Source organism: Cornus florida, unplaced genomic scaffold, assembly GCF_030987335.1.
Source record: "Cornus florida cultivar Cherokee Brave unplaced genomic scaffold, ASM3098733v1 CherokeeBrave_3.0.0_Hap2_Chr05, whole genome shotgun sequence".
Taxonomy (NCBI): domain Eukaryota; kingdom Viridiplantae; phylum Streptophyta; class Magnoliopsida; order Cornales; family Cornaceae; genus Cornus; species Cornus florida.
Window position 1 is genome coordinate 7,194,991 of NW_026775575.1, and position 20,771 is coordinate 7,215,761.

Consider the following 20,771-nt stretch of genomic DNA (forward strand, 5'->3'; position numbering starts at 1 on the left):
AGTTTCCTTTCTCATAATATGAGCATGTGCTCTTATATCTGTAAATACTAGAGCCGTGAATGAGTGATTTACCTTATTCAAGCCTTTACGTGATTCTCTCCTCCTTTTTATATTTCTACTAGGTATCATCGAACAACATTAGTTTCTGTGCCCTCTCTCTCTCTCTCTCTCCTCTCTCCTCTCGATCACCTCTCATCATCGTCATCATACAGGGAAACACACACTCTCACACACGTATATATACCACCGTCATCGGCATCATCGTATCGTCTCTCTATTGCTTCTATTCTTATTTGCAGAGGAACACAGATCGGTGTCTCCAATATCATCTACACGGATTCGGCTCCTCGTTTTTCTCTGTCTCTCCTCCGTTTGGATTACCTTTGGACTGAATTTGAACAAGACTTCAAGTATGTCAGCTGGAGAGCGAAGGGACTTGTGATATGCATCGACCTATCTCAGTGTCGCAACCTTACCTCGTCTCAATTTCCATGGAGACATCAAAAGCTATTCTATAGGCGATGATTTGGTTTTCAGGGTTGATCATCAAAGCATCAGGGAGCGTGAATCTGCCTTGCGATCATGTCTGGTAGGTCGCTTTGATAGAGATGTGGGGTGTATTGAAGGGATTGAGGCGTGGGCGACGAAAGTTTCGAAGGTCTCGAGCAGGGTGAAAGTTTCTTCCCTTCCCAACAATCTACTTCTATTCAGGTTTCCGTCGGAGGTTGAGGCTTTAAGGGTTTTGGATGAAGGAAGGAAGGGATGGGGCGAAGCGTTGTTATCCAACGACATCTGGTACTTCGCGGTTGGATGTTATGCAATGAAAGATCGAGATATACGAAGGGTGATGTTGTTTAGTTTGCCCCTACATCTTTAGTGCCATAAGTTATTTGAAGCAATCGGAAATTTACGTGGTGGATTTCGAGGTGTTGAGGCAGACGTTTCAGCGAGTGGAGAGAGAATCCTTCTCTACGTCTCCACCGGAAAAATGATGCCGAAGTATGTTTTTGTTGAGAATCAAAGAGTGGCCTTTAAGGTCAATTTGATTGAGGAAGTCGCACCCCGCATCAACCTGAAGTCTTATTATGGCGTTGGGGAGAGCCCCAACTTCCCGCATGTTGCAACGATCATCAAAGGGGGTCGCCGGAATTTACAATTCCGTCAGGGCCTCAAAGGAAAAAGCCGACTGCATACCCACGCACCTGAAGCGAGTAGAAAGGGCAGTTCTAGGAGCCGTGTCAATCACGCCCTAAATCAGTGCCCACCATCTTCTCATTTTGACCGCTTCAAAGATCACCAGCCACGTGGCCGAGATCGTGGCATTAATGGGGCCATTCATGCAATGGCCACTGCTGGGCCTAAGTATGGGCCCGAAGCACGTTCTGGGCTTTCTTTGTCTAATGGGCTTAACTCATTACGGCCATCAGGAGATAAAAAGGACTGTTAATTGGGGCCAGCAAACAATTATCAATCTCTTTCCTGAATGAGAAGTCCAGCCCACATAATTTGCCAAAGCCCAACCATGAAGTTGAGAGGTTGCGTAATGGGTCATAACTGAGAAATCTAAAGAGAAAGGTTACGCGGGGCCCAATAATATGATATCAACTTCTTTTCTTAATCCAAAGCCCAGCCCACCTTTCTCTCATGATATTAGCACCTCACAGAGTCATCGTTTAAATGGCCTCCCTGCAACTGTTTGGAACTCGCCGGAGAAGAGGAGATGGATGAATCTCTCTGCTGCCGCGACTGGTGAAAGACCTGTCAATAAGGGGTTTCGTCATTCCCAGTATTGTGCCGACATTTCTTCTACATTCTTTTCTGACAATTCACAGCCGAAGGGAAGTTCTAGATTTCCGTCTCGGGATTCTTACAGTAATCATCATGGAGTTCAATGGTCAAGAAAAGAAAAGCAGAAGTGGGTTCCTACTAACGGTTCAGGTATGTCTTCAGATTTAATTCCTCGGAGCCCCTTTCCTGTTCCATCCTCTTCTTCTACCCCTTCTTGTGAGGTGTTGCGGAGTGATGCAGATGTAATGGACAAGAGGGGTGGGTTGTCAATTTTGAATACTGAATATGATGTTGGGTTGAATACGAAAGGAAAGGAAGGTTGTGAGTTTGCTTTTCCTGGGGAGTAGGAAATCGCTGGCAGTGCAGTCAAGGAGCTGTATGAAGAAGTTACGGTCTGTGTGGGAAGAGATTTGCATTTTCAACTATCCAATGATGAGGATGTGGCTCTGTTTAAAGAGCTTCGATTAAATGTTGCGTTGAAAGGTCTTAAATGCATGCCTTTTGCAGCGGATGAGGAGAATGAGGTTGGTAGTTTTGTCAGACCAGGAGACTTTGTTATAGATTCAAATTCTAGTTATGAGTATGACAGAAAGATTGAAGAGGAGATGGTTGATGATTTGGGGTCTATCCAACAGGTCTGCTCTAATAAGCTTGCACCTTGGCTGGAGAATGATTCTATCATCTTAGTGGAGGAACCCCTGGCAATGGTGCGACCTGATGATGAGGTTACTGATTTGGGGAGAGATTGGGTGGTTGACAACATTGGAGCTACTAGTGAGTTGTTGGGAGTATCTTCAGAGGGTAATAATGATCAAACTTTATCTATTCTTCAAGCAATTGTGGAAGGAAGAGAGATCGCAGTCACTAATGAAGTCATAAACACGAGGCCCATATCATCTTGGAAAGGGGTTCAGGAGATCAAGAATCTCATCTCTGACGTCAATTACGAAAAGAAGAAAGGCGTGGTGATGGAAAGGGGAAGGACTAGGAGTAGGAGCTTAAAGAAAGGGGGAGGGGAGTTAATCTTATCTGGTTTTTAATGAAGCTACGAATCATTATTTGGAATGTTCGTAGTCGCAATGACCCGAATAAGAGGAGGGTGGTGAAGGTAGCTTTAAGGAAATGGGGGCCAAGTCGTTTGTGTGCAAGAAACCAAGAAGGCATCCATTACTGACAGGGTGGTTAGAAGTTTGTGGGGAGGAAGGTTTATGGAATGGAAGGCTTTGAATGCTACAGGTTCTTCGGGTGGAATTTAAGTTATGTGGGACAATAGATGGTTGTCTAGAATGGATGTGTGGAACGTGAGATTTTCTGTTTCCTATGAGTTTAAGATGGAAGAGGATAATTTCAGATGGGTCTTTTCTGGGGTCTATGGACCGGTTGTTGATAATGAGAGACCTATTTTATGGGAGGAGCTAAGCCATGTTCAAGGATTGTGTTCTCTCCCCTGGTGCTTAGGTGGGGATTTCAATTCAATCAGGTTCCCGCCAGAGAGGTCTACTGGTGGAAGAAGGTCCATAGATATGGATCAGTTTTCCGACTTCATTAATGAGCATCTTCTCATTGATCTACCAATGGAAGGTGCAACCTATACTTGGTCTAACGGTAGGGATCCAATTACTCTCTCAAAACTGGACAGATTATTGATCTCTGGGGAGTGGGAAGAAAAATTCCCGAATGTTGTTCATGCGGTATTAGAAAGGGTTACCTCTGATCATGTTCCTTTGGTTTTGGATTGTGAGGGTTTGTGTTTTCGAAGAACACCATTCCGTTTTGAGAATATGTGGCTGAGAGCAGAAGACTTCCAAGGGAAAGTTCGATCTTGGTGGGAGGGAGCGATTGTTACAGGTGCGCCCAGCTTCATATTAACACAGAAATTAAGAGCTCTCAAACTCGCTCTTAAGCAGTGGAATAAGGATATTTTTGGGAACCTAAAATGGAGGAAGAATAGAGTCTTTGCTGAATTTTTTGAGATTGATCGACTTGAGGAGGCGGGCAAGGATGTGGAGTCTCTTTGTACTAGGAGAGCTTCCTGTTAGGGAGTTCTTGCTGAGATTGCTAGTATAGAGGAGATTTCATGGTGACAAAAATCCCGGGCTTTTTGGTTGAAAGAGGGAGATCGTAATACAAATTTTTTCCACAAACTTGTTAATGCTCATAGAAGGAGTAATCACATAGGACGTATACGGGTGGAAGGTGTGGAGTTGTGGAGGGAGGAAGAGGTGTGTAGTGGGATCGTTTCTTTTTATCAGAAGCTTTACACAGAACCTTTAGGTTGGAGACCCAAGCTTGATGGACTCCCTTTTGAGGCTATTTCTGAGTTGGAGAGAGATGAGCTAGAGCTTCCTTTTGGCGAAGAAGTTCTAAAGGCCTTATCCAGTTGTAATGGGGACAAAGCTCCGAGGCCTGATGGGTTTACCATGTGTTTTCTAATGGAAAGTTGGGCGGTAGTGAGAAATGAAGTGATGAGTACCTTTCTTTCATTCTACTAGTGTCTTTAAGGAGTCGCTAAATGCATCATTTATTGCCTTCATCCCCAAGAAGGGAAGCGCTGCTGATATTAAGGATTTCCGTCCTATTAGTTTAGTGGGTTGTATTTACAAATTCATAGCTAAGGTACTTACTCGATGAATGAGAGAAGTTATGGATGGGATTAATTCAGACTCCCAGAATGCCTTTGTTTGAGGACGGCAAATTCTTGACTCAGTTCTTATTGCCGGTGAATGCGTGGATTCAAGGTTGCGCAGTGGTGTTCCTGAAGTTCTATGCAAACTTGATATTGAGAAAGCTTATGATCATGTAAACTGGAATTTTCTACTCTATTTGCTTCAAAGAATGGGGTTTGGAAGTAGATGGAGGACATGGATTGAGACAGGTCTTTTGTCTATTAAATTCTCAATTTTTGTGAATGGTTCTCCCACTGGTTTCTTTGGGTGCACTCGGGGTATAAGACAAGGTGATCCATTGTCATCTTTCCGTTTTCTTATTGTTATGGAGGGCTTAACTAGACTTATGCGCAGGGCAGAGGATCTTGGTCTCATTAAGGGATTACAGGTGGGAAGAGATATAGACCATCAGGTGGGGATTTCTCATTTGCTATTTGCAGATGACACTCTGGTTTTCTGTGATGCAGATATGTCTCAACTTAGATATCTGAGGTGCATCCTGGCTTGCTTTCAGGCAGTCTCTAGGCTAAAGGTAAACGTGGCTAAGAGTGTGCTTGTCCCGCTTGGGAATGTTCAGGACATCTCTTCTTTAGCTGCAGTTCTTGGGTGTAGGGTGAGTTCCTTTCCTATTCCTTATTTGGGTCTGCCCCTAGGGGCATCTTCCAGGATAGTGGGGAGTTGGGATTCTGTGATTGACAGGTATGCAAAGAGGTTGGTAGGATGGAAGAAGCAATATTTGTCTAAGGGAGGCAAAGTAACTCTTATTAAGAGCACTTTATCAAGCCTTCCCACATATTTTCTTTCTATGTTCCAAATTCCATGCTCCGTTGTTAATAGAATTGAAAAAATTCAAAGGAATTTCCTTTAGGGAGGAAGGGAGAAAAGTACTATCACCTTGTTAGATGGGAGCAACTATGCAAGCCTATTAAGTTGGGTGGTCTTGGTATTAGACGATTGATTCCTTTTAATCAAACTCTCCTGGGCAAATGGTTGTGGAGATACGGGAAGGAAAGACATCGCCCTTGGCGTAGATTAGTCTCTTGTCAGTATGGGGAAGAAGTCGGCAGATGGACTACACGTCCGGTTTCTATTGAGGGAGGAGTTGGGGCTTGGAAATCCATTCAGAAGGGAGGGGATACCTTTTCCTCTCATATCAGATTCAAAGTTCATGATGGTAGTTGCGTTCATTTTGGGGAAGATCTTTGGTGTGGGGATGAGCCTTTATGTCGTACATTTCCCAGATTATACAGTATTGCAATTGATAAACATGCCATCGTAGCTGACTGTTATCAGCTTGATAATAGTGGGATTACGTGGAATGTTCATTTTCGGCGTTCATTTCAGGACTGGTAGTTGGATGAGGTGAGCATTTTTTTGGACCAATTATATCGGCAGGAAGGAATTGGCAAGGGTTATGACAATTTGACATGGATTCCCTCTTCTCACGGTCGCTTTGAAGTAAGATCTTTGTTCTTATGTTTGTCTAATTTTGTAACCTATGATTTCCCATGGAAGACCATATGGGTCTCTATGGCTCCTACTAGGGTGGCATTCTTTGTATGGTCCGTTGTTTGAGGTAAGATTTTAACGATCGATAATTTGAGGAAGAGGGGAAATTGTTTTGTTAATCGGTGCTGCCTATACAAGCAAGATGGGGAGTCAGTTGATCATCTCCTAATGCATTGCTTTGTGGCGCACGATTGTTAGAATCTTATTCTTGGCTTGTTTGGCATGTGCTGGGTAATGCCACGTTCTACCTAGGAGTTGATTCATGCCTGGAGAGGATGTGTGAGCAGGAGTGTACGTGATTATTGGAGATCTGTCCCACATTGTGTTTGGTGGTGCATCTGGAAGGAAAGAAATAGTAGAATGTTTGAAAAGAAGAAGTTGTTTACAGCGACACCGGAACTTATTATTATTCGTTCTCTCTTTAGTTATGTGAAGAGGAGTTCTTGTTCCTCCTCTGATGACTTAATTACTTTTTTGGATTCTTTGAGGCCTTAGACCCCGGTTTCTCTAATGTTTATGGGATGCGTTCCCCTATTGAACGCCTTTTTTAATTCATTATTACTTATCAAAAAAATATATATTTCTACTAGGTATCAGAGCCAGGGTGGTCCGACTGCAATGGGGGCATTGCGAGTTCGGCACCACCCATTCGGGAATGGTCTTAGGTGACATCGCCCATCCGGGAGGTATCGGATAGGCAGGGTGGTCCGACCTCAATAAGGGCGTTGTGAGTTTGGCACCACCCATTCAAAACTGGTCTGAGGAGACATAGTTGTTTCTTTTTTATGGTCTGATGAGACATTGTTGATTCTTTCATCTACATTGTTTAAACATATGTACGAAGGGGAATGGTCAGACGAGATATTGTTGATTCTTCCATCTACATGTTTAAAACATGTGAAGGGAAATGGTCTGAGGAGACATTGTTGGTTGTTTACGGTCTAAGGAGACATTGTTGGTTGTTTATGGTCCAAGACATTTTTAATTTGTTGATCGACACTTTATTTGAGACAAAATCATCGCTATTCAGATTTGCACTCTGCAACTTGTAGATTTTGAAGAAGGGTGCTAGCAAGACCGCGTTTGAAGATGCATTGTCCAAGTTGGGCATCTCAGATATCCACGCACCAACTTGAGGGGGAGTGTTAACAGATATGATAGCCACAAATTATGGAATGACTTACCATATTAGTAGAGATTTGATTATGCTATAGAATATGCCATAGAATATGCTATAGAATATGCTATGATTTGATTTAGATTTGATTTAGCTTCCTTTATTGTAATATGAGCATGTGCTCTTTATTTTTATAAATACTAGAGCCGTAAATGAGTGATTTATCTCACTCAAGCCTTTACACAATTCTCTCCTTCTTTTTATAGTTCTAAGATAACGCTCTTTCCCACATTCACCATCAAGCTAGAGACGACTTGAAACTAAATTAGAACACATATCAAGTACCTTATCTGAGACTCATCTGCATCACAAAAAACCAAAGTATCATCGACAAACATCAAATCGGATATCTCCAGCTGACTAGAAGCATCTCTGCCCACCCGGAAACCATGCAAAAGGCCTAAATCCACAACCCTCCTCATCAATCTACTTAGAGCCTCCATCACCACGAGGAACAAAAAAGTAGAGAGTGGATCCCCCTACCTTAGAGCCCTCGAACTACTGGGTTGAGCCTCCTAGCAGTAGGTGTGTGGCATTGTTCATTGAACAAGAAACTAGCTGAACGTCGTAAGGTATTTGTGCGTAAGATTTTACATCTAGTATTGTTGATGGAAATCCATCCTTTGGGGTCAACTAAGATGAGAAAGGGAAGTTTGTGAATCATTATGATGGGGAACATACACCCGAACCTCAAGGACGAGAATCTTATGCAAAATTAGGTGCAGCAAAGGCAATCCATACGAATACCACATACAATTACTCCCTTTAACCCCAAAAATAGAGAACTCAAGATGGATGGATTGTTTTATCACTCCTATTTCCTCCCCTAAAAAGATCTCCTATTCCACTCTTGCCATAATCTCCATTCCTCACTACAAACAAAGTGGGGTCACACTCCAAGCATCTTGGACTTGACTAGTATATGTCCTCTCCGAGCATCTCGGAATGCCCCCCTTTGGAAAGGGGAGAGGGAGTTGAGAAATGTTTTCTCTGATACTAACGATGAAGGGGTGTTGGAGAGGGGTAGAGGGAGGGAGGGTAGGGGGGTGATGGAGGGGTGCTGGATACTGTTTCCTCATAAAGCTATTACTTATTTCGTGGAATGTCCAGGCCTCAATGACCCGGACAAGATGAAGGTTGTGAAGTTGGCAGTGAGAAAATGGGGAGCTCATGTGGTTTGTTTGCAAGAAACGAAGATTGTTGTGATGATGAATAGGGCGGTTAGGAGTCTTTGGGCAGTAGGTTTGTTGAATGGGAGGTGTTGGATACTACAGGGGCCTCTAGAGGTATTCTTATCATGTGGGATAGGAGATGGATGACAAGGGTGGAGGTGTGGAGAGGGAGATTCTCCATTCCATGTGCCTTTGTGATGGAGGAGGATGATTTTAAATGGGTATTATCTGGTGTTTATGGGCCGGTGGAGGATAATGAGAGAGGGGTGCTGTGGGATGAGCTCAGTGCTGTGAAAGAGACGTGGTCTCTTCCTTGGTGTGTTGTTAGGGACTTCAACGTGGTTAGGTCGCCTTCTGAGAGGTCTAAAGGTGGTAGATGGTCTTCGGCTATGTTTCAATTTTCGGAGTTCATTGATGGGCACCATCTTATTGATCTTCCTTTAGAGGGCACTGCTTTTACATGGTCCAGCGGGAGGGACTCGCCCACTTTCTCACGCTTGGATAGATTCTTGATCTCTGGTAAGTGGGAGGAGAAGTTCTTGGACGTGGTTCAGGCTGCTTTGGCTAGGGTGACTTCTGATCATATTCCGTTGGTTTTGGATTGTGGAGGTTTGAGGCCTCGGTGCACTCCTTTCATATTTGAGAACATGTGGCTGAGATCAGATGACTTTCAAGGAAAGGTGCAGGGTTAGTGGGAGGAAACCTCGGTGGTGGGTACTCAGAGCTTCATTTTGGCTGGGAAGCTTCGGTTACTTAAGACAGAGCTTAAAAGATAGAATAAGGAGGTCTTTGGGAACTTGGAGTGGAGAAAGAACAGGTCTTTTGCTGAGATCCTGGGGATTGATCGGTTGGAAGAGGAAGGCGATATCATTGACTCCCAGCGGGATAGGAGAGGAGGTTGTCAGGCGGAGGTTGCAAAGATTGTGTTATGGAGGAGATTCCGTGGCGCCAAAAATCCCGAGCTCTTTGGCTTAAGGAAGGAGACCGTAATACGAAGTCTTTTCACAGACTTGCCAATGCCCATAGAAGGGGCAATCACATTGAGAGGATTCATATGGACGGAGTGAAGTTATGTAAGGAGGAGGAGGTGCGTAGGGGGATTGCTTCTTTTTACCAGAGGCTTTACTCTGAGCTGTTACAGTGGAGACCTCGTCTTGATGGCCTTCACTTTGACTCTATTTCTCCGATTGATACGGATCGCTTGGAATATCCTTTTTCAGAGGAGGAGGTTGTAAGGGCAACGATGATAAGGCTCCGAGTCCGGACGGATTTACTATGAGATTTTTGTTGGAAAGCTATGAGGTGGTGAGATATGAGGTGATGGGTACCTTTTCTGAGTTCCATTCTAATGGAAGGTTCGAAAAGTCATTAAATGCATCTTTCATTGCTCTCATTCCTAAGAAAGGAGTTGTGTCCGATGTTAAGGACTTTAGACCAATAAGTTTATTGGGTTGCATTTATAAGCTTATTGCTAAAGTTCTTGCCTTAAGATTGAGGGAGGTTCTGGACAGTGTCAACTCAGAGTCTCAAAATGCATTTGTTGGGGGAAGGCAGATTCTGGATTCCGTTCTAATTGACAGCATTTGTGTGGATTTTAGGTTGAGGAGCGGTGGTCTAGAGTTCTATGTAAGCTCGATATTGAGAAAGCTTACGATCATGTTAATTGGAATTTCCTGTTATATTTGTTGGGGAGGATGGGTTTTGGGGAGAGATAGAGGAAGTGGATTGAGACATGTATTTCTTTTGCTAAGTTCTCTGTTCTAGTTAATGGGTCCCCATCCAGCTTTTTTGGAAGCTCTCGAGGGTTGAGACAAGGGGATCCCCTTTCTTCTTTCTTATTTCTTATTGTTATGGAGGCCCTTAGCAGATTGATGAGGAGAGCAGTGGAGTTGGGTTTTACAAGGGGATTCGGGATGGGCTCGGATTCAAGGCAGTAGATAGATATCTCTCATTTACTTTTTGCGGACGATACTTTGGTTTTCTATGATGCGGATGTGTCCCAACTCCGATATTTAAGATGTGTGCTGGTCTGTTTTCAGGCTGTGTCAGGGTTAAAAGTTAACGTGGGGAAAAGTGTGCTTGTCCCTGTGGGGGAGGTTCCAGAGGTGACTTCGCTTACGGCAGTTCTAGGATGTGGGATGAGTTCCTTTCTGGTTACTTATCTGGGTTTGCCTTTAGGACCTTTAGGTGCTTTGGCCAGGAAGGTGGATGTTTGGGATTCAGTGATTCAGTGTTTCGAGAATAAATTGGCTGGATGGAAGAAGCAATATCTTTCGAAGGGTGGGAAGGTCACTCTGATAAAGAGCACCTTGTCTAGTCTCCCAACATATTTCCTATCCCTCTTTCAAATCTCGTGCACTATTGCTGATAGATTGGAGAATCTCCAACAGAATTTTCTTTGGGGTAGAAGGGGTGAGGAGTTCAAGTATCATCTTGTCGGGTAGGAACATGTTTGTAGGCCGTTTCAAATGGGTGGTCTTGGTCTTAGGAGGATGATCCCCTTTAATAGGGCGCTTCTTGGGAAGTGGTTAAGGAGATTTGGTAGTGAGAGACATCACTTATGGAGGAGGGTTATAGCGTGTCGCTTTGGGGAGGAGAGAGGGGGATGATCTTCCAGGCCGGTTAGATCTGTTGCTGGCGTGGGAGTGTGGAAATTTATTCGCAAGAGTTGGGATGAGCTGTCTAAGCATATTAGGTTCAAAGTTCGGGAGGGTAGGGATGTTCGGTTCTGGGAGGATTATTGGTGTGGGGATTGCCCTTTGTCTCGGTTGTTTCCAAGACTTTTTAGGATTGTTGCGGATAGACATGCTATGGTAGCGGACTATTATCGGCTTGATAGCGGAAGGTTTACATGGGATGTGCGTTTTCAGCGTTCTTTCCAAGATGAACTTGAGGATATCCTTGGCCTTTTGGATCTTTGTATAGTCCGAATGTGGATGATAGAGGGTCTGACTCCTTGGTTTGGATGCCTTCTCCTCAGGGGAGGTTTGATGTCCGTTCTTTATTCCTTAGCCTCACCGGTTTTCATGACTCTAGTTTCCCGTGGAAGACAGTTTGGCATTCGAAGGCTCCTCTCGGGGTGGCATTTTTTGTTTGGACTACGGCTTTGGGTAAGATTCTGACTCTGGACAATTTGAGAAAGAAAAGACAAATCACAATCATCTGGTGTTGTATATGTAAGAATGATGGAGAGTTTGTGGATCACCTTCTCTTGCATTGTCCTATGGCATATGATTGCTATAGTCTTATATTTGGTCTTTTTGGCATCCATTGGGTTATGCCTCGATCTTCAAGGAATTGATTGACATTTGGAGGGGCCAAAGGGTGGGGGCCCATGCTCGTGTTTGTTGGAGGGTGACCCTCCTTTGTGTTTGGTGGAGCATCTGGAAAGAGAGAAACAAAAGATCTTTTGATTGGGAGGAAACCTCTATTGGGACACTGAAATTTGCTATTATTAGTTCTCTTTTTCGTTGGGTGATGGGGAGAAATTGTATATCTTTAGATGAGATTGTGGAATTTTTAGGTTCTTTGGGTCCATAGGGCTTTTTGTTTAGTTTCTTGTATATCTCTTGGGATGCGTTCCCCTTTTGAACTCTTTCTAATACATTTTATTTATCAAAAAAAAAAAAAGATGGTTCACCAACTCCTCATCCCTCTTGCACATACAACACCAATTCACAACAACCAAAAGTGATTGGCAAATAATGATTAGAAGAGAGAGAATCCAAAAAAAATCAAACAACAAAAGAAAATAATTGTTAAAAAATAAATAAAAAGTAAGAACAAATAATGATTAAAAAAAAAAAAAACATTTTGATAGTATGATATTGTTATATATTATAACATTACATAGTACATTTATGGCATATTATATATTATATAATATTAAATTGAAGTGTTGATGAATCAGATTAATATCAAGCCAGATCAGATTGTTATCATAATCCATATCAAATTTGTTTAGCTAAATGATTATTGGATTCGAATTGTTAATGGACTATCGTATTAAATGCTTCAATCTTTTTTCCGAGTTTTTGGATTCGGATTAAAATCCGATCCATTAACAGGTTTTTTTTTTCGGTTGGTAAGTTACTCACACACCCATTTTGTCTCCAATGAGACTTGAACCATCGACCTTCCATTGGAAGGTAGAGGAGATACCACTATACTACAGCCCTTGGTGATGATCAATTAACAAGTCTAACTAATAGTAATATATTGAAAATGCAGTAAATATTCCATAATGATTTTTTTTATTGAATATAAATTATTATGACTGATTTATGAAATGTGCGAAAGTTGGAGTTGTTCAATTGGGAGAGAGTATGTACCCCTATTAGAAGAGGAGGTTTGGGGATCCGAAAGTTGGAGCTGTTCAATAAGGCGCTGATGGGTAAATAATGGCTTTGGAGATTTGGAAGGGATAGGTCTTATCTTTCGAGGCGTGTTACTGCATGCCATTATGGGGTAGATTTTGGAGGGTGGATTTCTAAGGAGGTGAGATCACCAGCGGGCATGGGCTCTTAGAAGTATATCCGGAAAGGATGGGATGAGTTTTCCAAACGGATCCCGTTCAAAGTTCGGAGTGCAAGTCATGTTAGCTTTTGGGAGGTGTGGGGATTTTACTCTGGCTCGCAGGTTTCCTCGCATTTTCAGGATAATGAATAAGCATGCTATGGTTGCTGACCATTATCAGCTTGATAATGGGAGGGCATCTTGGGATGTGAGTTCCATAGAAATTTCAATGATTGGGGAGATCTTGGAGGTTGCAGATTTTCTGGGATTGATCTATAGGCAGGTGGTGGAGGGTGAGGGTATGGATGAGATGGTGCGGTTGGGCACCTCTAGAGGGGCGTTTGAGGTTAGGTCATTTTTCCGCTTCCTTACAGAGCCTCCATGCCCCATCTTCCCCTGGAAAGCTGTGTGGAAAACTAAAGCTCCATTGAAGGTGGCTTTTTTCATTTGGACTGCTGCCCTTGGAAGTATCCTCACTCTTGACAACCTTAGAAGGAGGCGTCATATCGTGGTGAATTGGTGTTGTATGTGCAAGAAGTCGGAAGAATCTGTGAACCATCTTTTGTTGCATTGTCCTATGACAAGGATGTTTGGTCTATGTTCTTGGTCATTTTTGGTGTGGATTGGGTTGTTTCAGGGTCCATGGTTGTTATGTTACAGGCTTGGAAAGGGTGTACATTGGAGAGCCGAGTCAGAGATGCTTGGAGGGCCACTCCCCTTTGTATTTGGTGGGGGTTGTGGCACGAGAGGAATAAGAGATCCTTCGAGGGCGAGGAGTCCCCTATTTGGTCCCTCAAGTTTAATATTCTTTGTCTTCTCTTTTTTTGGGTCAATGGGCGGAATTGTATATCTATGGATATTCTTTTGGACTTTGTAGATGGCTTGAAATTGTAGCGTCGCCTTGGGCGCCTTTTGTTTCTTTGGGTTCGCTCCCCTTTGAGCACCTTTAATGAAGTTCACTTGTCAGAAAAAAAAAAAAAAAAAAAAAGACATTATTGTTGGCTATTAATCTAATTCAGTGAGAGGGCTAAGTAAGAAAAAAAAAGGTGTAGAATGGTAAATTTTGTTTACAGAATTAAGTAAAAAAACACATTCGTCTTGCACAAAGACATTCTATTTAGCAAAAAGTATTCTTATGGTATCTGGAGATATAAAATAACTTTGAAGTAAATCTGGAAAATCGAGAGAATAGTCAACTTTGGAAAGAACAAGAAAGCAACAGCAAGGTTACCATGAAAAGGTAGTAAGGTAAACAAAATAGTGCTATTAACTGTGTGGGAACAAAATAAATCGTACCTAAATAAAATAATAAAGTAGCAAATAGTAAAAGTACTTGTAATTTGCAGTCAATGAGGTAGGCCATGGTCCAGACAGTACCCTTTGACAAGACAGTCAAAGTGTATTTTCTGAGTAGAGGGAAGATTAGAAAAAAGATAAAAAAATGTATATGTTTTATTAAAAAAGATGGCAATATAAGTAGGACACCTCCTAAAACATACATGACAGGATGAAAGGGATTTTCATCAATCGTATGGACTATGAATTATCAAATGTCAAGTTCTGAGGCATGTAGATTATTGTGAAGTTTAATTAAACAAATGTTGTTATAGCACTGAGTATCTGTAGCTCAATATTGAAAGGTCAAGTAGCACCTAAGTTCGTTGATAATAAAAATATATATATATATATAGTGTAATTACAGTTGGAGGTTTGCAGCCCTGAGAAACCAAAATCAACTTTACCACATTTTAAAATCGAAGGGGAGATGAGTATCTATTATAGTGGGAATGTTGCAGTAACAAAAAATAGAGTATCAAGCTAAATTATAATACAATTATTTATGAGTAATCAAATGGCAAACATTGGCAACCAAGGGACATAAAGCCAATCAAGCAAAGTGTTGGAAAAGAATGCCCTTCTTTTATTTGTCTGAAATTGCCTCTTCGGCAAGCAATTCAACAATCGTCCTGTGGACAGGCCAGCGTAGGAGGAAGCCGAGATCAATTAAATTGCAATTATCCACCAAATTCTTGAAGCTCCTTCTCTCTTTTGCTTCTTTTTGTAAAATCTGACAGATTGATGGTGCTTTTGGGCACTTTCTGTTGAACACTTAAAGGGGCATCGCTGGTTGACCTAGTAGGAATGTTGGAAGCCAATCAAGCAGCAATTACAACATCAGGATCCAACAATGATTATTTGTGAATTATAAGGTATTGACAGATTTTATCATGGTGATGGAGGCTTTTACTTTTCAGTAGGATGATGAGGAAGGCAGCGGCTTTGGGCTACATTAGGAGGTTTGGAATGGTAAGGGGCACAGTTGGTCAGTTGCAGGTACTACATCTCATCTTTGCAGATTACAACCTTGTGTTCTGTGACACGTTGGAGGTACAGTAGAGGTACCTGAGATGTGTGTTTGTGTGCTTTCAAGCAGTGCCCAGGTTGAAGATAAATATTAGCAAGAGTGAGATTATTCCGGTTGGGGAGGTAGTCAATAAATCCACTATAGCCAGTATTTGGGTTGTGGTGTTGGGTCCTTTCTGTTGACACATTTAGGCTTACCTTTGGGAGCTTTGTCGAGGGATTTAAATGGGATCCAGTGGAAGAGAGGTTCGAAAAAAAGGCTAGCCGGGTGGAAAAAATAATATCTTTCAAAGAGAGATCACCTAACACCAATCAAGAGTACCCTCTCGATCCCTCCAACATATTTCTCTCCTTTCAGATTCCCTCCTCTTTAATAAAGAAGATAGAGAAGCTATCCCACAGGCAGGAATGGGAGATGAATTCCACGCGGTGAATTGGGCGCAGGTTCGTCAACCTCTTCATATAAGACAATTGGGTGCAATGAGATTCAACTTGTTTAACAACGCCTTGATGAAGAAATGGCTTACGGGTTGAGGAGAATTATTGAGTAAAATTGGAGAGGAAGGGAAGGGTGGTGTTTTAAGGAAGTTACCACCCGTGTGTGAGTGCGTGTGGAAGAATATTCACAAGGCTCGGACAAGTTCTTCAAACACGTTTGATTCAAGGTGAGAAGTAAGAGACATGCTATCTTGGATGGATGTTTGGTATGAAGATACCTCTTGCATGCATCTTTTAGAGGCTATTTAGGATTGCAGTGGATAAACAATTATAATGGTCCACCGTTACTTGATAATGGGAGGTGACATGGTCTGCAATATTTGGGAGACAACTTCAGGACTTGGAGATAGGACTATATTGTAGCTTCTTTACATTAAGGACCCAGTTGATGGAATCCCAACACTCCCGAGCTGTATATAGCATATAACCGATAACCATAAAGGACATTTTGAGGCCATCGTCTTTATCTATCCTCTCAAATTTTCTCTCCTCATTTGTACCTACTTTCTTTCCTCATCTGTAACCGTGAATCCTAACTTAAAGCAATTGTTCTACCTCTTAACATGTAGAAACAAATACAACACAATGCACAATAGCCAAAGAATGGCATCAAAAAGGTTACTCGGTTTCACTATATTCGCATATCTACCTCATAAATTAAGAAAACATGCTCCAAAATGAAATACTTACGACATGCCCAATACACGAGAGTAGAAATCAAGACTGACTTTCGGATCCTTAATTCGATACATCTGAAATCAAAAAATGTATTAAATAAATACACGTACCACAAATGTATGTTTGTATGTGTGTATATAGTCAAGTCCTTTAAAATTTGAGTAGGTATATAATTGCATTGCAAGCTTGGCAACTTACAGTTTGTTGCATGATGTACCCTTTAGTGGCTCCATCAGGAGAGGTGTGGAGGCCAGGATTGTTGGAGGCTGATTCTTTGGAATCAGAAGCCATTGATGACGATATGACTCGAAAGCTCTGCAAAAGTCACATAGAAATAGATTAGAGGAGATTGATTGAATAGGGAATGGAAGCAATCGACAATTTAAACCTTTGCCTTATTGATGGTAAAGAAATTAGGGACCAGTGTTGAGGAGGGTTTGGGCGTGAATCGGAAAATAGAGAGTCGAGATAAAAAAGAGGTGATTGTACAGGCCATTTGGCCACTGAGGCAGAGAGAGCTCACCTTTGTGATTTTTTAAGCAACGAATTGCGGTGGCTATGTTGCCCAATTCATTTCATAAAGATAGATCATACGGACTGAACGAGTTGATTACTCACATTCTTAAAACGCAATCGTAGACGAAACAAAAAGAGGACCTGATTTGATGGTTCTTGATCTGTCAATATCTTCCTTCTAAAACGAATCACGACCATTGATCCCCCCACTCCAACAGATCAGATCTATTTGCATGGAGACACGTGGCCTACTTACGAGACACGGTAGAGCTCTACGAATCACCAAGACATGTGGGTCACTACTTCTCCATTTGGTCTTCACTCTTGACCAATTGTCTGCTAACGGTTGGGGAAGAAACAAACTAGCGTATGACCTGACCTTTAGGAGTTTTTTCCTTTCATAGAAGTTTCTCTACCTGTTAGAGTGGCGTTTTTTAGGGGCTTCTTGCTCCTCCCTTTTCTTTGATCTCGTTTGTTTTCTATTCCATAATTTCGTTTTAAGCTGTTGCTGTCCTTTGGAGGATCGCTTGATTCCTTTCCTCTTGGAGCTTTTGCTGGATCTGGGTATTTTGAATTTGTGGATTTGTGTGGTCCGGTGGGGTGTGGTTTGTTACGGGATATCCAGTCGAGACTGTTGGGTGGTGATTTGATCTTTTGGTCGTTTAAAGGTCCTGATTTGGTTGCGATTTGACGATATCTTGCTCTTCATATTCCTTTCGATTCCGATTTCTTCTTGTCGTCATGTCTCCTTTTTGTAATTACTCCAGATCTCGAATCGTTCTTGCTACGGTGGTTATTATTTGGGCCGTTTGGTGGTGTACTCTTCCCTTACTTTTGCTTTCCGGTGGGGTATGGTTTGTTACGGGAATATCCAGTCGAGGCTGTTGGGTGGTGATTTGATCTTTTGGTCGTTTAAAGGTCCTGATTTGGTTGCGATTTGACGGTATCTTGCTCTCCATATTCCTTTTGATTCCGATTTCTTCTTGTCGCCATGTCTCCTTTTTGTAATTACTCCAGATCTCGAATCATTCTTGCTACGGTGATTATTATTTGGGTCTTTTGGTGGTGTACTCTTCCCTTACTTTTGCTTTCTAAGTCTGTCTCTTTGTCTGTCGTGTTCTCTCTTTCTGGTGGGTTCCTTGTTGGTGGTGGTGTGATTCAGTCTTGGATCTTGGGGGTGTTTGTTCTTGATTTTTTGTGTGGATTTTGGTTGTTATTTTATTATCGGTGGTTTTCTTATCCTTATTTATCTTAAGGATCTAAGCTCTGGATACCGAGTTGGCTCTATGGGTCATATTGGTGCTTCCCTATTCCCAGTGGTCTCCTCGGCGATGGAGTGATTGGTCCGCTGAATTCTGGTGGGGTGTTGGCCTGAGCTTGCTGGAGTGTCGGTGTGCAAGGTCGGCTAAGGCGGTGTCAGTTTGGTTGGTTATAACGTCAGGGATGACGTACCAGTTACTTTTCAAGGACGTCTTTGGATGGATAGTGGTAGGGCTTATGCACGTCATTTTTTCAACACATCACCTATTGTTTCTGTTGGCAACTCTACTAGGTACGCTCATTTTTATTATTTCTGGCATTGTGCCGCCTGTGTGTATGGCTGGGGTTCATAACTGTCTTGTGTACACTTCCTTTCCTGATCTTCATCCATTTATTTTCCTTCGCACTGTGCATGGGTGGTTTTTCAACTGGTGTCAGTTTTATTTCTTTGAAATTGGGGTCTTGAAAATGATTACAGTGTATTGGCATGTGTCTCCATCTTTGTTTATATATCATCTGTTTTTGCCTTTCTTGCCATGTCCTCCTGTTACATACTTTAGCTTTCCTTTACTGTGTTCTTGATGGGGTTTAATTGTGTTCCTTGTTTGCCTTTGTATGGATACTCCATTTGTGAGCGTGATGGCGCCAGGTATTCTGGATCAATTAAGGGGCTTGAAGTTGACTATGGTTGAAAAGGAGCCCATTCTTTTATCTGAGGAGGATACAGCTCAAGGGGATCAGGTCTGCAAGGTGTTGGCACTAAAACTTGACAGCCACCTCAGTGGTGACGTGGACCAGTGAGGAGTCGACAAGTGTTCAGCACGGTTCCAAGAAAAGTCGGCCAATAGAGAGATAAAAGGAGAAAATCTAGGGAGATATATTTCAGCCACTTTATTGATAAGGTTGTTGCTAAATATATTTACAGAGTTTTGAATCAATTCAAATATGGTCATCGATTAAAAAGGAAAGACTTAGAAATTTAGTCACAATAAATAACTAAATCCCTACGAAGTAGGAATTTAGTTGAAGAAGGAAAAGGAAGGTCGTAGAATATGGCAGTCGTGACATGGGCAAAGCTAAACAAGGCAAGTGACATTTACGAGCATTCAATAATGGGTTTAAAGGGAAATATTACGGCTATCAGAGTATAGAAATTGCTAAAAATTAGTAAACTTTATAGCAACAAGAGCTGATCAAGTCGAAGGAATTAGTAGATGACAGAGAAGGGTATTCGGCTAAGGAAACTGAAAGCATCGATATTGAAGGCAAAGTACACCGGATTTGACTCAGTTTAAAATTTTGAGGAGAAAGAATCAAGGCAGAGAGATATTTCAGCAAGAAATAAAGATAGATTAGTTGATTTAGAACTTCTATAAATAGGAAAGTTGTATCCTATTCCAATTTGTCCAGCACTACTCACAAAATAGTATGAATCCAAAATTCATCAAATAACTCTACATCATCTTATTATCTTTAAATATTTTATCCAACACCACCCACAAAACATGAATCAAAATTCATTCAAATGACTCTACATCAATTTATCTTCAATTCTTTTGTCCAAATGGCAAATTTCATTCGAAGAATATGAGTTCTAATAACTTATCATTCTTTTTGCAATGCTTAATTATGTTATTTACAATTTATTCTTTATTTTATGTAAACGGATTCAATGGCCAATCTTTGATCAGATTTACGTCATGTTAATTCGGCCAGCTTATTTCACTTCATTATTTTTCATGTAATTTCCATTTGGCCATTTCCTTTATCGTCATTTCAATTCAGCCATTTATTTTTCATGCTATTTCAATTCAGTCTTCTTTCTTTACTGTCAATTTAAATTCAGCCCTTTTCATTTAAATTTTCTTCAGTCATTGCATTTTTATTTCTTTTAAACACCTTGAATAAAAAGTCCTTCCACCAAGGTATAAAAAAACTTTGCTGGGAGTTCTTACTATTCTCTCTGCCACACATTCGCCTGAGAGTTAGCCATCGGAAAAAGGGATAGGCTAGTGTTCAAATCAATATTTGAGTGGTTTATACAAATTCTCTGGCATGCCCACAAAGAGTCCATCGACCAACATAAGACCAAAAAACCGCGTAAACATATTTTGGCATGCTCGGTGGGACCATTAGTGGGTGTTTAGAAGAGGCAAAGATGCCACCACGGCTTACAAAAAATTCTAAGGCCGTGGTTACTGATGAAGATTTGGAGGAAGGACAGCAGCCAGCTCAAGCTGAGAACTCTGCATCCGGTCCTACTGATGAGTTAGCGGTGATGCAAGCACAAGTGAGCTCATTGGCAGATGCAATAGGAAGGATGGGTGCACGCTATAATGACATGCATGAAACTATGTCCCAACTTTCAACTGCTATTTTGAACAAGCCAACTTAGGCAAGCAGCTCCAACAATCAGGAATTGACTCTTTAGCCAAATCCGTCACAACCTACTCGGCCGGAGAAGGCCGTTGAATTATTACAGTTATGGCCACCAGTAATGATTCTCCAACCAGGTGCAACATCAAGTTAGTCGACTCATACGCCACCAACCTGGGCGCGCAGAGAACCACCTGCAACCTACTGTATCATGTTTTAATCAACTGTCAGTAGCAGCTCCGCGGCCACAGG

The 20,771-nt window shown here is 41.9% G+C and overlaps 1 protein-coding gene across 5 annotated transcripts in view; it reads right to left on the reverse strand.

Annotated features, from left to right (window-relative positions):
* LOC132306095 (lactoylglutathione lyase) overlaps nt 1-17,021 on the reverse strand; it is a 58,884-nt gene extending 41,863 nt beyond the window's left edge. For 2 of the 5 annotated variants that reach the window (XR_009481816.1, XM_059803323.1), the window contains exons 1-2: nt 16,566-16,682; nt 16,380-16,441 (exon numbers count right to left, since the gene is read on the reverse strand). Coding sequence is in view for 4 of the 5 variants with exons in the window: in XM_059803323.1 (XP_059659306.1) it covers nt 16,380-16,441; nt 16,566-16,658 (155 nt within the window). In the remaining variant the exon portion in view is untranslated. Of the gene's footprint in view, nt 1-16,379; nt 16,442-16,565; nt 16,683-16,755 lie in introns of those variants that run through there. The other 3 variants (XM_059803324.1, XM_059803322.1, XM_059803321.1) reach the window with 3 other exon arrangements.
* Nucleotides 17,022-20,771: the final 3,750 nt, after the last annotated feature.